At 46.7% G+C, this 15,862-nt stretch overlaps 2 protein-coding genes and 1 pseudogene across 2 annotated transcripts; 1 reads left to right on the forward strand and 2 right to left on the reverse strand.

The window, feature by feature from the left end:
• The first annotated feature begins 3,716 nt into the window (after positions 1-3,716).
• LOC124695000 (pentatricopeptide repeat-containing protein At3g29290-like) lies at positions 3,717-6,437 on the forward strand. Its single transcript, XM_047227910.1, has 2 exons — positions 3,717-5,450; positions 6,055-6,437. The coding sequence occupies exons 1-2, from the start codon at positions 3,870-3,872 to the stop codon at positions 6,220-6,222; spliced, it is 1,749 nt and encodes a 582-aa protein (XP_047083866.1). The 5' UTR covers positions 3,717-3,869; the 3' UTR covers positions 6,223-6,437.
• A 2,219-nt stretch (positions 6,438-8,656) lies between these two features.
• LOC124695001 (putative cyclin-dependent kinase F-2) lies at positions 8,657-10,312 on the reverse strand. The gene is made up of 4 exons (XM_047227911.1): positions 9,199-10,312; positions 9,025-9,141; positions 8,902-8,964; positions 8,657-8,694 (listed from the first exon to the last, which is right to left on the reverse strand). The coding sequence occupies exons 1-4, from the start codon at positions 10,310-10,312 to the stop codon at positions 8,657-8,659; spliced, it is 1,332 nt and encodes a 443-aa protein (XP_047083867.1).
• Positions 10,313-14,668: 4,356 nt separating this feature from the next.
• LOC124695003 lies at positions 14,669-15,862 on the reverse strand (annotated as a pseudogene).

Here is a 15,862-nt window from a genome sequence, read left to right on the forward strand (position 1 = left end):
AAGTCTTCCCGAGCATGGCAGGTATTATTTTTCTAGTCCTAGAATTCCATAAGACCATAACCATAAAATTAAGACACATGTTACGTTTTTTATGTGCAGGAATATCCATGCCGGCATACATCTCTTATGATTATATAGCTCCCCTTATCCAGGAACTAAAAAGGAGATATTAAGGTAAAATCATAATGATAACACGAAGTCTTGCGGTTCCCGGACTCAGTCTCTCGGAGATACTCATATGGTAGGGTGTGTGCGCTACGTTTATAGGGGTGAATTTATGTACACGTATTTATGAGTGTCTGCATCTACGGTGTTTTAGAAAAAAAGAAACTTTACCATGAATTATAGATTTGCAACTTAAGAATAAAACATATATAACAACGGTCTTATTGTACAATCATACACCAATCATGACTATTCTTCCATGTTGTCAGGAACATAAGGAACTACTCACAATGATAAACCACAGTAATAGTTAGATGCATATGATAACACTAGTCTAAAAGTATAACGCGGTATCATGCGATAGCATGCAAACAACACTAGAACGTTACTCAGGTTCCGTTCTACACAAGTAGTGGAGGGGGTGGGTGCTGTCAACGATGAAGATGGAGGAGGTGATATCATTGGAGGCGATGAAGATAGTGATGGAGATGGTGCTCCCCACATAAAGGAACCTTCCGTGTCAAGGATGATGACGATTTTCCCCAAATGGGCAGCGAAACAAAGGTTTCTTCCCCACCCAAAGTAGGAGAAGACCTTTAGTTCCGCTACCGTCTTCAAATAATCATACACAATTAGGGCATCTCTTTTTGGGGACGAGAAAAGTAACAAATGACAAAATTTGATAAATTTGAGAGTTTTATTTATGGTAATATAAATTTTACATAAGATCGTTTAACGAGATGCACCTTATCAGGATGCAGATCTAGATAAGCAGTGATGCGCGAGACGGGTGCAAGCTCGAGGAGGTAGGAAAGATGGAAGAACGATTGACCATTTTTTCATTGCACTAATCAAACTTTGTTATAAAACTAGTGTACCTTGGTTCTGCCTATCCAATGATGTTGTTATCCCTTTGATGCTTGCCCCCCTACGAAGTTTCACATACATGTTTCCCATCTGTTTATAGAACTTAAATGGGGGGGGGGGGGGCTTACATTGACAAAACATAGAGAGGCATGGACTGTCGAACGACTTGAATGATGGTTATTTTTCCTCCTTCCAATTTTGTTTCTTCTCACCTTCTTAATCGAAACGGTAAATGGGACTTTTTATAGACCCTGAGAATAGTGACACTCCATGGTATTGAATAGGAAGGTCATTGCTTTCAAAGCTGAGTCTGCCCACTACAATTTGTGCTTTGCTTAGCCGCAAGCGCCTCCTTTATGAGCTGTTAGGAGGTAGAATCCATAAAATCGAATCCATTCTTTTTTGAAATCGATTCGAAAAAGAACTTACTTTTGATGGCGGATCCAGAGAAATGGGAACGAGGCTGACCTATCCAGGTAGTGAAGTCTACCTATGCTAAAGAGCAAGTTCAATATTTGGTTCGAGTAGCCAGCCCATTTTCAGGAGTGGCTTATTATAGTATTCTTAAAAATCATACGAACAAAGAAAGCCTATTTTAGGAGTCCGCCATATCAAGGGAAAGGGAGATCAGGCTTGGCCTTCGCTTTGCTTATTCATCTTTCTTTCTTTGCTTTTGAATGATTTGATGGGTTTTGATAATAACAAGAACAATACCTTTTTTCTCTATGATTTGTAAACCCTTTTTTCCATGCTTATGGAATCAGTTAGTGTCAGGTCTTGGAGATTGAATTCATCCCGTTTTACTTTGTTGAGTGCGATCTGCGATTGAGTTTCCCTTATTTTCCATCTACCGGGTAGTTAGTTAGGTCCGGCAAAACCCACATTAAAGAAAGATATCATCGAGTCTCTTACCACAGTCTAGGTGGCTCTCCCATAGCGTCTCCGATGGCTTCTTAACAAGTTTTAGCTTTGTGTGCCTATCCTAGGTGACCTTCTTCCTATACTAGATTCAGTCATCGAGGCAGGGTTTGCTATGTTCTTCAAAGTTTGTTCGAAAGGTGCCCTTCATCCTTTGTCTCCTATATATATATATATATATATATATATATGGGTTTGTCTCTTAAAAAGGTTAGAAATAGTGGTATACTCTGGTTAGCGAAGAGGACAACCGAAGCAAATTAAGAAGAAGTCAAGGTCTCGGTTCCGTCTATATTAAGTAAATATGATGTAAAGCTTTTGTTTTTCATTTGAAAGATAAGTGAATAAGAATATCCTTGGCAAAAGAAAGAAAGCCGAGCACGACTCCTATCACTTTCTTATTAGTCAGTCACATCAGGCTTACATCTTGATCAAAGCACTCCGGTTACACAAATCTCTCTTTCTTTGTGTACTGGAACAGCTACCACTTCCTTAGAACAACACTAATTTACCACTCTACAAAAATAAAAAGGGATGGCCTTGAGATAACATCACCAAATTTGAGAGTTGATCTTTTTCGTTTTTACGCAATTAGTCGTCAGTCTTACACCATTGTGATACTTAAGATAAACTGAAGCACATATATGAGACCAATGCAAAACCTTCTCGAGATATCTTCCAAATTCTTAGGGTCATTGCTCTGGATCTTGTTCCGTAGTTTGAGGATTCTACTAATTCCAAGTATTCCATTATTATTATTAAATAAGAAAATATAAAAAAATAAAGAGGAGAAGAACTTGTTCCCCCCCGGTGCGAAAGCAGTTGGTTCCGTACTTTGAGAATTCTGCTGATTCCAAGTATTCCATTATTATTATTAAATAAGAAAATATGAAAAATAAAGAGGAGAAGGCATAACTAGAAGAATTGTGAGGAATAAGTCAATTTATCAAGTTGAAGCATTTCGATTTGGATGCATTGCTCAAATTTAGATCCACTTTTTTTTTCATTTTTTGTGTAGCTTAGAGTATAAAGTATTTCAAATTGGGATTTCACACGATACATCATTGCGTACATCCATAATTTTGTTTGTAATGTGTCAAGCTTTATATAGATGACTTCTAAAACTTAAAAAAATAAAGGGTTCACTACATCTGGGCTCATTACTCTAACCGTGACAGTAGGTCTTTCCCGTTGTCCTGGTGGTTATGCAAGATAAAACCGAATACTACCTTCATCCCAAAGCTAAGGCTTATATTATTTTTAGGAAGTCAAATATGTCGAGTTTGACTAAAGTTTTACCAAAAAATATTAACATGCAAAATACAAAATCAATATCATTAGATAGATAATAAAATATAGTTTCATATGGTATCTACAAATCATATTTGTTATTTGATTTTTCTAAAAATTTGATCAAAATTTTCTTGGTTTGACTTTAAAAAAAGCCTTAAGCTTTGGGAAGTATGACCTAGCAACATTTGCTTTGAAAAATCTTGAAGTCAATAAACTTTGTGGAACCTCTTCAATTTTTGGGTCCAATTTTGAAATCAGTAAAGAGAGGTAGAAAAAGAAATGGAAAAGGGGATAAGGCACTCTCCCCCTTGCTGACCTCCCCTGCCTTCTTCTTCAGCACGCCGGAGGACGAGGCCTGGACCTCCATTGATTCCCCTCCATTCCAGCAGCCTCGTCTCCGCCCATCACCCCAGCTACCCGATACGTCCTCAAACCTTTTTCCTCCATTTGTCCCCCGCGTGGGCGAGCCCTAGCTACCGCGGCTTCATTCACGGCGCGGCGAGCCCCTCCGGCTGCCGGTTAGTCAGTGCGGTGAGCGCTGCTTCTTTTCTTCCCCGACGGTGGTTCCGCCAGTGCTCTGGGTTCTTGATTGAAATCTTTGTCTCCCGTTTGCATTTGCGGCGGGTATGGCTGCCGTTTGGGGCGGCTGCAGCACAAGCCGCGGTTCCTTCAGTCTCGAACTGCCTCGGCGTGGCACGGGAATCCTATCAAGAAACGGCGGCCGGAGCGGAGGTGAAGCCCACCGGGTAAGCGGCGTCATGGTGCTGGCCAGAGGAGTGGCTGCTCCGCCGTGTGTCCCTGAATCTGATGTCACTCGCAAGGAGGAGGCTCGCCCGGGGACTCGTGGCATGGACGATGAACGACCTATTGCTGGTGGTTTCGTCTATCACAAGAGCCACGGGCTCCGGCGGCGTCCGGTGAAGCCGCCTGCTGCCGCCGTGGAGAAGGAACCTGTCCGCGCTAGAAGTGTTCGGCCGGTGCCAGTTTCAGAGTCGGCGCCAGAAGTGCGAGTTTCAGATAAGTTTGAGCATGAGGGATCATCAAGGCTGCACTTCCTGGAGGAGCGGGACGAGGAGATGCTGTCCACAAGGTTGATGAGGCTCGGCCAGTCCAACAAGGTCAGGAGTGCCATGGAGCTGTTTGATTCAATGCGTGCCTCTGGCCTGCAGCCGACCGCGCACGCCTGCAACTCCCTCTTGGCCAGTCTCATCCGCAGAGGTTACCCCGCCGATGCCAGGAAGATGTTTGAGTTCATGAGGGAGAAAAGATTGGCAACTGGCCATACCTATACCCTGATACTCAAGTCTGTCGCAAAAACCGAGGGCTACATTTCTGCCCTGCAATTGTTCAGCGAAATCGAAGAGGGCGAAGAATCAAGAGAAGCCCTCGATGTGATTGTTTACAACACCATGATATCTGCGTGCGGGCGAGCGAAAGACTGGAGGCAAGTGGAGAAACTTTGGAGAAGGCTAGCAGAGAACAGCTCCTTAACTGGAACCCTGATGACCTACGATCTGCTCGTCAGCACGTTTGTGCAGTGTGGACAGTCTGAGCTAGCGGTTGCTGCGTATGAGGAAATGCTCCGCAACGGGCTTGATCCAAGCGAGGATATAATGAAGGCCGTTGTTGCTTCGTGCACCAGGGAAGGGAGGTGGGAGTTTGCGCTGGCCACCTTCAGGAGAATGCTGAGTGCTGGCATGAAGCCCAACATCATCGCGTTTAATTCGATCATCAACTCGCTTGGGAAGGCTGGCGAAGATGAGCTCGCCTTTAGGATGTACCATCTTCTGACATCCTCAGGGCTCGAGCCTGATCAGTATACGTGGAGCGCGTTACTGTCTGCGTTACATAGGTCTGGTCGATGTTGGGACACCCTAGATCTTTTTCATGGAATTAAATCCAAGCATCCGTCGGTCTTAAACAGCCATCTCTACCACATCGCTTTGATGTCCTGTGAAAGGCTCGGCCAATGGGAGCATGCTTTGCAACTGTTGTGGTTGATGGAAAAACACGGGCTGCAAATCTCAGCGGTTTCTTACAATCACGTGATACGTGCTTGTGAGGTTGCTTGCGAGCCAAAAGTTGCGCTGAAAGTGTACCAGCGTATGACTCGTGAAAGGTGCTCGCCGGATACGTTCACACATTTATCTGTTATAAGAGCTTGCATTTGGGGATCTCTCTGGGACGAAGTAGAGGATATACTGGAGGTACTATTTCACTCTTTAGTTATTTATTTCTGTTGAAATCGTAATGATTTTGAATTTTCCATAGCATCATATATGGTGGGCTTCTCTAGTGTTCAAGTGTCTAAACATTTGATGCTTTGGTTCTTAATTCTACAACGCTACATCAACATTATTATGTCAATCGTCCAGGGTTGGTGTCAACACTGTTAAGCCAAGGTATAATTGTGTTGTTGACTGTAGTAATCTTTTTAACAGTCAACAACATGAAAGGAAGTTCTTACGTTAGTAACAGTAAAAAAAATTATATTTCAGGAATCTGCTGTTCCAAGTGGAGTTGTGTTCTTTGCACAAATGAAGTTCATTTTCACACACATGGCTTTATTTTCTACTTAATTTACTGGTGTTCACTTTCCCAGCCTAAAAAATGGATAGATTGCAAGGGTGTATTTTTATACAAATTCGAGCATACTGGGAATGAGCAGTAATTGTTAGTACGTATTTAGCCAGTTTTGACCATACCTAATCCTCTGATATTTGGTACTCACAATTTTTATTTTGTCAAAATTGATTTGCAACTTCTGGTGCTTTCAAGTTTCATTTTGACACCTAGTTCTGAACATCGCAGGAGGTTGAGCCAGATTCTTCGATCTACAACACAGTCATCCATGGGCTTTGTTTGAGAGGCAAACCCATATTAGCCAGGAAGGTGTATAAGAAAATGCAGAGCATTGGGCTGACACCAGATGGCAAGACGAGGTCCTTCATGCTGCAGCACATCACATCAGCTGAGTAACCTCCTGACCTGACTGAGATGCAATAGCTATTAGTTGTACAAATCTACACACACAATTGCATATGTAACCTACTGTCACTACGCTACTCTGCTGCAGTTTCTTTAAGTTATTTGAGTGAAGATACATGTTAAAGTGGAACAGTTAGGATGGCACACAATAAACTCCTACAAATATGGTCAAAGGAAGACTTGCATTCTGTCCAGTCCGTTCTTGTTATATTGTTGTGTGACACCAATTTTAAGTATACCTACTCCGATGCAATGGATCCTAATATTGTATATGGATCCTAATATTGTATATGCTGTAGAACATATACAAGGGAGTGACATGAGTTAATCCTGATTTAAGATGTAAGATAGCTAATTCTTGCAAAGTCAGCCTTGAAGTTGTTGTCTTTTGGTGTTAAATATTGTTGGGAAAAACTTGTTTCACATTATGGATTTTATTTTTCAACCATTTTGTACTCTAAATGGCACAAAGGAGCACATAACGTAGTGCTCCTGTCCTTTGTGTACTCCCTGTACTCCGACCTCAAAACAACCTACACAGAAAAGTCATGAGTTCTTCTATAAACAATTTATCAAGTTCATACAACATCAGTCTACTATGTTATAAAAAATCAAATCCAAAATTTAATCCACATTTTGGAAACAAAATACTAGTAAGACAAATTCATATGTGATGTGAATAGCAGCTAATTCAAACTGGGTTGTCAATTCGGCCTATTATCACTGTCAACACTGATTTTGCCATTTTGTTCTGGAGTGTAAATTAAACCTGGATTTATGATTCTTGTATCCATGTGCTTATTCTTATTATAGAATTTTCGTAAAATTAGAGAGGTGTTTGAGATATGGAAGTACTGGTAGCATTCAAGAGGTGGGAGTACATGAACATGATACGCAAGACCTTTTTTGGAGGCATTAGCAGCTAATACGTCATTACCGGAAAAGAAACTCCACCTAATAAGTGGTTATGACTTTTAGATAAAATCATTTAATGACACTACTATGTTTCTGTATTTAGCTCGGCTATTAATTCGAATTTGAATAGAATTAGTAAACCGATCCATAGTTTGTTTGATGGAGTAAACCGATTCCCTCCTTATATCCAAGTCCTTGCTCCCCTCTGAAACCATCAGAAGCATGGAGCCAAGTGGCCGAGATTTCACCTCTTCGGACGATCTTCTCCGGCTCCCCCTGCCTGGCTGCTGTTCGACGGAAACGTGTGCATTTTCAATGAAGAAGCGACACAAGCGACCGAGGCACAACTAGCGCAGTGGCAACCGGAAGAAATGGCGTCTGCGGAGGCACCATTGTTCGTGAGCCTGGATGGTTACCGTGATGGCCATATCTCAAGTCCAACATGGTTCTCACCACCTGGAGCCTGGTACATTTTTTCTTTGAGGGTTAAAGTGGCTCTTTATTGATAAGGAATACAAAGGCCTTCAGGAGGCTGAAGGAGCAAACCTGTCTACCAGAACTACTAGAAACAAAACTACGAGCCACTCTATGAGCTTCTGAATTTGAAGCCCGATTTTCATGTCGGAAACGGATATCAGAGAAACCTGATGGTTTCGCCTTGATCTCCTGTGTAACCATGCTGTAGCTACCTCGGTATTCTCCATGCAGGTTGTTGATCACTTGGAGGCAGCTGACGCTACAATCATTTTTTGAATATGGAGGTCCTCAGCTAGAGCCAACGCCTCCCTGCGAGCTAGAGCCTCCAAGGTAGCCGGATCATTAGGTCCGTGTAGCAGTTGCTCCAAACCTCACCTTTTCTGATATTGTATTTCTCTTGTTCTTGTCTCTGCTAGACTCACGGACCATACGAAAGCGAAGGTGGTGATGGGAGGGAGGCATCATGTAGTATAAGCTCGATTTCATCCCTGCGATTTACCATGTTCCAAAACTCGCGAGGGACGTTAGGATTTGACTTCGAAATATCGGATAGTATAATTTCTGGAAATCAGCTGTAATCATTTTGTGTGTTACCATTGAAGTTTTGACCACACCTTATTTTGTGAGATTTGGCACTCGCAAACACATATTTGGTTTTCTCAACCCTTTCAGCAATTTTCGGCGCTTTCAAATAAATGCTTCGTTTCGATCCATAGCAATTCTAAACATCGCAGGAGGTTGCTCCAGATTCTCTGATCTACACCAGTCATCCATGCGCTTTGTTTCCTTCGCAAGAACAGATTCACCAGGAAGGTTTGCACAAAAATGAAGAACACTGGGCTGACACCAGATTGTTCAGATCAAACAGCTAGCCGTCCAACTTTGAAAACATAAAGTAGGACAACCATCTTGTAGGTACTCGAAAGCTGGTCCAAAATAAGACACAGGGTTACGACTTGTTGCTATAACTTAAAATTGGCTACGAATTCCACTATAGAAATACTCCCTCCGTTTCACAAATACTTGCTACACTTTAACCATTTCCCCACTTTGATTCATGGCACTCCTTGACTGTACATAAAAACATGTAAGGGCAATTTACAGCATGCTCAATTAGTTACATCATGATGCAATTACGCACATGGACAAAATGACAAGGGTGAAGACAGCTAGCACCTCATATGAACACAAAAGTACAGTACAACTTTTCACATAATCTGTAGATCGAAAGACAACTAATCCAGTTCGAAGTGCCTCTTGCCCTCTTCTAGAATTTACATGGCACGCTTCTACCAAAATCAGTCATCAATTGCACGCTCGATCTACACTGTATAATTCTACCTGCAACGAGTTACATCATTTACATTTCCAGGACAAGAATATCTATTTTCTAGCATTTACATGGATCCATCATGCGTGCCTTCTCCCACATCGCCAGTGGAATTCTAAGTACATTCTCCGTCTTGGGTGTCGCTCGTGTGATGAACTTGATACGTGGCACCTTCTTCTTCGGCGTAGCTGGAGCGACGATGTTCTTGATCGGCTTCACTTTCTTCATTTTTTGTGTCGCCGGACCCGGAGGTATGGTCTTGATCCGCTGCGGATTCTTCTTCTTCTTGGGTGTCGCCGGCAGAGAGAGCTTTATCCGCACCAAGATCTTCCTGGGCACTGGTAAGTTGTCGATCTCGGGCAAAAACCACGGGAGTCGGAGCGCGGAGGCCGCCGTGAGCCGCTTATCAGGGTTGCACTCAAGAAGCCCTTTCAAGACTTGGAACCCGTCGTGGGACAGCATCTCTTCGTGGAACCGCTCCCCCAGCGTGTTGTGCTGCTGTGCCGGGAACCATCGCAGAAACGTGCCGGCGAGCGGCAGCGACCCGAGCTCCGGCCACGCCCTCTCATCTGGCAAACCAAGCAGGCTGAAGATATCCCAGAGCTGGCTGATCTTAACAGCGTGCCTGCTTCCGCCCTTGTCGCTGAAGAGCATCTTGCCTCCCGCGAGCATCTCCGCCATGACGCATCCCAGCGACCATGTGTCCACCCGCGCGTCGTAGTCCGGCTTCCCCAGGAGCATCTCGGGCGCCATGTAGGGTGGCGTGCCGGCATCGTAGTACGGCGTCTTCTCCGTCGCGAGGGACATGGCCAGCCCGAGGTCGCAGAACTTGAGGATCTTTCCGTCTTCCCCGACGAGGATGTTGGCCGGCTTGATGTCGCGGTGGACGATGCCGCGCTCGTGCATCTTCTGGGCGCCGGTGAGGAGCTGCCACATGTAGCGGCGCACGATGGCCTCCGGGAGCGGCGGCGGCCTCTTGGACAAGGATGCGTGGAGGCTCGGACCGACGTACTCCATGACGAGGCTGAGCTTGGTGGTGTTCGGTTCGCGAACAAGGCCGTAGGAACCGACGACGTAAGGGTTTCCGGCGCAGGCCTCGAGGAAGCGTCCCTCTTCTTGGAGCTCGCTGGCGTCGGTGTCGGGGCGGAGGAACTTGATGGCCACGGTCTTGCCGGTGACGCAGTGGCGCGCCTTCTTGACGATGCCGAAGGCGCCCTCGCCGAGGACGTCCGTCGCCTCGTACTCCTCCATGCTGCCGACGCGGACGCGCCTCCTCTTGCTGTTGTAATCATCTGATCCTTGCTCCATCACGTGGCCGGCGTTGAGGACGGCAGCAGCAGGTCGCTTGCCGACGGCCATGGTGGGTTTCTTGGTTGCTGTGGTGGAGGGAGGAGCTGAGCGATGCGATGAAGAGGTGGAGCAGACGGCGGCCGTGGATCGGGAGAGGAAGCATTTGGCGGTGGATTCGCGGCATATATACACCAGTGAAGCCGAACGCGCAATGGCCTCGATCGACAGTTCGACACAGAAGTAGAACCGGCCTCGACCTCGACTCGGATTCAAGTTGAATGTACAGTCGTCGCTGGGGTCAGCCCAATGCTCTGCATTTTCTGGCGATCGAATGGATCGAGGTGAATCCGACTCTAGTTCGTTTGTTTGGCGCCCGCGTCTTCGTTTGCACGGCGTAGAGAAGCGAGACCACAGACCAGACCTATATGCTGGGCGCGGTGTACACCTCCAGCGTACATGCATGCGTGACGATACTTTTTGTGCATCCAGTGTTCATCTCGGCAGAAGGAAATATCCTGACAGGACATTGTTGTTGAAATCAAACATTAAGCAAGAGATCAAAACAGACCCATCTTGGAACATAAACTAGAACCCCCTTTTTTTTTTTTCTGATAAGCCTCTAGTCAATATACCAACAAGTTTATTAGAAGCAACTAAGTACAAATGTACGACTCGACCCAACCTCCCGCCGCCGCCGGTGGCACCTCCGGGCAAAGCCCGCGTGGCATGGAGGCGGCGGATCTCCTCCTGCTGCGCTGGGTGGCGTCAGCCAGGTCCCTCCTCGACGCACCTCCGGGCAAAGCCCGCATGGCGTGGAGGCGGCGGATCTCCTCCTGCTGCGCTAGGTGGCGGCGGCCAGGTCCCTCCTCGACGCTGTTGACAACGATGGCTAGTAGGCGGCGGCTAAGTCCTCGATCTGCGCCGCAGCAGCGGCTGCTTCTCCCCTCCTCCCGTCGGTGCGAGGTGGTACTCCTGGGCTTCTCCTGCGGCATGAGGATGCCTGGGGAAGCAACCCTGGGTTTGATGGCGGAGGCGACCCTCTACTTCGCCGGAGATGGTTGGCCTGAGGATGGGGTGGTGGGTCTAACGGTCCGTCACCGAGTCCTACCGGCGAGTTCGGGTGGCGTGGAAACCGGCGATGGCCGTGGAAGGCATGCCCATCCTGGTTGTCGCCGGTGGAGGGTCGGCCGGCTGCAAGGCGTTGCCCATTCACTTGGTGTCGCTGCTTTGCCTCAGCCGGCCTGGGATGGAAGACAGCGTTGGGGCCCGACCTGAATAATGTGGTGGTCCTAGGGTCTCTATGCGAAGATGAAGACCTGCCTGAGGCATGTCCGTCTATATCTGGCCGAAGTGATGAGTTTCTGAAGGCTCCACCGACGAATGTAACAGTGCACCCTATGCCTGGAGTTTGCTGGATCGAGTGGTATTCGGTCGTGCGCACCCATGATTTTATTCTGACCATTTGGTTCTGGAGGCACAGCAGCGCGAAGCTCACTGTTCTGTTTTACCATCATATGCCATTTTTTGTCCATGGTGAATCAGAGGCAGAGGCAGGGAATATCGTGAAGGCTAGATTGGAGGACTAGCAATGGAGGTTGAGTCTCTATGTTGTTGAGGGACTTGCTCGGTGTTCTGGATTTCACATCGGCAATATGCAAGTGGGGGTGGCATCACAGGTGTAGTTCAAAGTCTTTTTTCTTTAGACTGAAAATGCAAGTCCTAGTCTAAATTGGTTGTGCCTAACAATGACCTTGTTGGAGATATTGTTTTAAGAGCGGGAACTATCTTCAGAGTGACAACCTAAGATCTTTGGATTGGGCGACGATGGCGCTTGCGCAATGTTCCCTTCTTAGAGGCGTTGCTTTTGGAGAGCGTGGAGTTCAGATGTTGTCTTGGTGGTGGATGTATTGTTGCTGCTAGGGCTAGAATACCGTAGCGGGGCTTTTTGTTTCTTAGTTTTATTTTTTATTTTTTTGGTCGTGTGCATCAGTACTACCATTGGGGTATCGCTTTTTTTTGCAGAAGCTGGGTGTAATTGGTATCTCTCGATATTAATATATTCCCTTTATCTAAAAAAGATGATTCCTTGGTCTAAATTTTCTTTGATGAAATGTTGATCAATCTCTATATGCGCTTTGTCCGACTATGTTGCACTGGATTATGAGCAATATCGAGGGCAGCTTTTTTGTCACATTACACCATCAATGTTTTTTTTGAAAGGCTCCTTTCTATATAAATAAAACTTTCAAACAAATCACCTCATATATTCGATGTGCCATAGCTCTCGAAGTTCTGTAGACCTCGCGAGCACACTTTGCTTCTTGCTTATGTAGTAGATCTGCATGTAACACTCTATTTCTAAATTCCATGTTGAGACCCTCCTTCCTTCGTAAGACTTGGTTAGTCCCAGTGGGTGTGTGTGTTGGGCGACACCCCATCATTCAAATATGTATTTTCTTTGCGAGGAGCATCATAGTATTACCGCTAATGGTAGGTGGGAACTGTGTACGTGATTCGTGGTCGTGGTCTTTGTCGTGGTATCGATGCATGGGACAAATGCTACTAGGGGTAGCTTAGGATAGGTGGAGAGCGATGGCGACATTGGATGTCCTAGACAATATTGACACATGACACAATGTACCTAGGTTCGGCCCCTCGCGGTGCTTCTGCTTGATTATATTGATAGATGTGATAAAAGTTATTGGAGGCGTAGATGGAGGCCAAAGTCGGCGAATGCATGTCCTTTTAATTCTCTCCTGCCCAAGCCTTATACAGGGTGACTTGACCTAGGGTTTACATTGTACGAACGTGTCACCAAAACCCTAAATTGACTAATCACCGTTGGATCCATAGCCTTCATGCTGATCTTCGTCTGGTCGAATGGGCCTTCTTGTCGTGTTCGACCTATGAGAGTAAGTCCAGCATGGAGGTGACTAGATTGGGCCACCCCATTCTTGTAGAGCGACTCGTTCCGATGGCCATACCCGGTTGTATATTCCATCGTCATATATTAGCCCCCGATTGCGTCAGAGACATTCCTCTAGCCTTGGTTCTTTACTCGGAGTCGATTGACGACTCGGTTGAGAGATGAACAGCTAGTGGAAAGTCGCGGATGACTCCTAAAACAGAAACAACACATGAGATGGAGACATTAAATTAGCCTTGGAAGCTTTCATCGCCCTGTATTGCTCGATTTTTAATCGGGCCAGCTCATGCTCGTTACGATGTCGTGTGATGTCGACTCCATGTTGTCATGCAGAATCAGCAGCATCTTCCCGTGACCCATCATGTCTTGTCACACATGTCGTGTCATATAATTCCAACACCGGGAATGAAGATCCCTTTTTGGTTCGGCAGGCGCAGAACATGACGAGCTCGATCGACGAGCAAGACGAAAAACATAGTCACACAGAGACACATGATTTTTACCCAGGTTCAGGTTGCGTTGTGCGAAACCCTACGTGCTGCAACTATTATCTATCTGGTGGATCTCAACTCCTACAGAATATGTTCCCCGGGAAGGCATAACTAGTTCCTTCCCTCATAAGCTTTGTTCTTCTCCAACTCCCCCCCACCCCCCATGCATGTCTGCAGCTTGGGCCTCCTTTTATACTGGTAAGGGGTCCCACAAAATGTTGTGTGGACATGTTAACTAGGGGCGTGGCCAGAACGTGGCGCGCGAGTTCAACCACGTAGGACATGTGGCCGAGGCTAGTCCCTGGAAGCCTAGCTTTGTCGCGGCTTCTCTGGCCCCACCAAAGCGTGCATATGGGGAAAGCGTTCCTGTAGCAGGGACAGATTCCGCACATGCCCCGGAGCTGCTTCCCAGGATGAGCGGCAGCCAGGGTGGGCTCCCGTGTATGGAGGCCTTTTGGCGGGCGTGTGAGCGGGCTCGCTTCTAGGCGGTTCGTGGATACCCTCTTTTTCCACGGCGCCGAAAGTAGCCCCCGGGTGTAGGACTGCTCCCGGCTTGGGGAACCCCGGTGCTGTGCCTAAGTCATGAAGAACGAGTTGCAACAGCAACTTTCCTTGACAAGTTCACTATAATGCAACAACTGAATTTAACAAGCAGTTGCTCCAAGCTCTTCTAAAATCAGATTCAGTTTGCTAGTCAACAAGATTACAATGATACTTTTTATGTGAGCAAAGTGCCCAAGTGAATTCTTCAGCTCAAAGATGAAAGAGACATGAAGCAGATCATTTGGTAACTATTTCAAGCGCTGACCAAAACGACTTTGTAATTACAGGAACAAGATGCAGTGTTAGCCTCTTCAGCCCAGGATATTCGCAGAAGTATAAATTTCATGCAACCACGTAATAATCAACACTTGCTCATAGTGGACCAATTCACATACATGGTAGTACAAAAACTAGCCGGCTCCTAGTGGACAGGTTGTTCAGAATCATGACTTCCCTGAACAGCTGTCAGATGAAAGGCGAAGAGTTCATATCATGACCATTTATTGCTGGAAAGAATGTATGCGAAACTAGAGTCTGTTTAAGCCAAAGATATGTAGGAAAGAGGCCTGTACGATGGAAACTTGCAACCAGCTTGCCACTGACGTCAACATGAAACAGCCATTCGCCAGATTTGAGCAGCACGTGCAAGTCACCATCCCACGATGCGGTCACCACACAGAAACAATAATCAAAATCTGCAAACCGCACCTTGATATCTGCTACTGGTAATTCAACCCGGTACTTGAAGGTCCAGGACTCGCGTTCATAGTCCTCCATCACCCAGATATCAATTGCTGTCGCGCCATTGTAGCTAGACATGCTAAGCATGTCGTCCATCTCAAATAGGTTAGCGACGTCAGGAACAGCCGGAGCATGCATCTTCTGGAACGACTCGGATGTGGTGTCGAATACCATAATCATGTCGCTTGGGCTCTTATCCCGCCATAGGTGCCAATGCAGCTTACCACGGAACAAGAAAGATGCGTGGATCCATATTAGTTCCTTCACATCTTGGGACCTAGCTATGTGCCTCGGAGGCTGGCCAGAGCCTAATGTGAAGACGTAGGAACCCAGACTATATGGCAGTTGATCATACCGATACCAGGGGGGCCGGGTACAACAATAGTCGGAAACTCGTGGGTAGGGTTGTGCCTGTACATCCCTAGGAGATTGAACCCCAAACCGTCAAGCTGCTGGATGGGAGCATACTGACGAGTTACTGGGTTGCAGATGGAGAGATTACTTTTGTAGCCGGATATGACAAGGAGGCCGTCGCAGGAGGCTCTTAGAAAAAAGATGGCGTTACTCAGCCGAGCGACAGACGGTAGTTGCTGGTCGGCGGCGGCGGCGACTCCTGCCTGGTGGTCGAAGGGAATGATGTCTTGCGACCCACGTTCAGAACCGTCGCCGCATATGTTGTAGCCGCGGAGGAGGGGGAGGGTGGGCTGGCCGGCGTGGTGCGCCAGGAGGAAGTCGCGGGTGGAGGTGGCGTGGCGCCATGCGCGACAGACGGCGCGGCAGCGAACGACGGCTTTGGGGGGGCAGACGGACGAGGATCTCCCAGATGGCGATCTCATCCGGGACCGGGAGGCCGCCGTGCACAGGTGTCAGTCCTGCTGTTGCGGTTTTCGCCTTGGTTGCCGCCGGTAAGAAGCTCAT

This window comes from Lolium rigidum, chromosome 3 (assembly GCF_022539505.1).
Source record: "Lolium rigidum isolate FL_2022 chromosome 3, APGP_CSIRO_Lrig_0.1, whole genome shotgun sequence".
Lineage (NCBI taxonomy): Eukaryota > Viridiplantae > Streptophyta > Magnoliopsida > Poales > Poaceae > Lolium > Lolium rigidum.

Coding starts and splice junctions, on each gene's coding strand:
- LOC124695000 (XM_047227910.1), top strand. CDS start 3,870: ATGGCTGCCGTTTGGGGCGGCTGCAGCACAAGCCGCGGTTCCTTCAGT. Junction 5,451..6,054: donor AAGTAGAGGATATACTGGAG/GTACTATTTCAC, acceptor TGAACATCGCAG/GAGGTTGAGCCAGATTCTTC.
- LOC124695001 (XM_047227911.1), bottom strand. CDS start 10,312: ATGGCCGTCGGCAAGCGACCTGCTGCTGCCGTCCTCAACGCCGGCCAC. Junction 9,142..9,198: donor GATCAAGACCATACCTCCGG/GTCCGGCGACAC, acceptor TCGTCGCTCCAG/CTACGCCGAAGAAGAAGGTG. Junction 8,695..8,901: donor TTTTGGTAGAAGCGTGCCAT/GTAAATTCTAGA, acceptor TTTTATGTACAG/TCAAGGAGTGCCATGAATCA.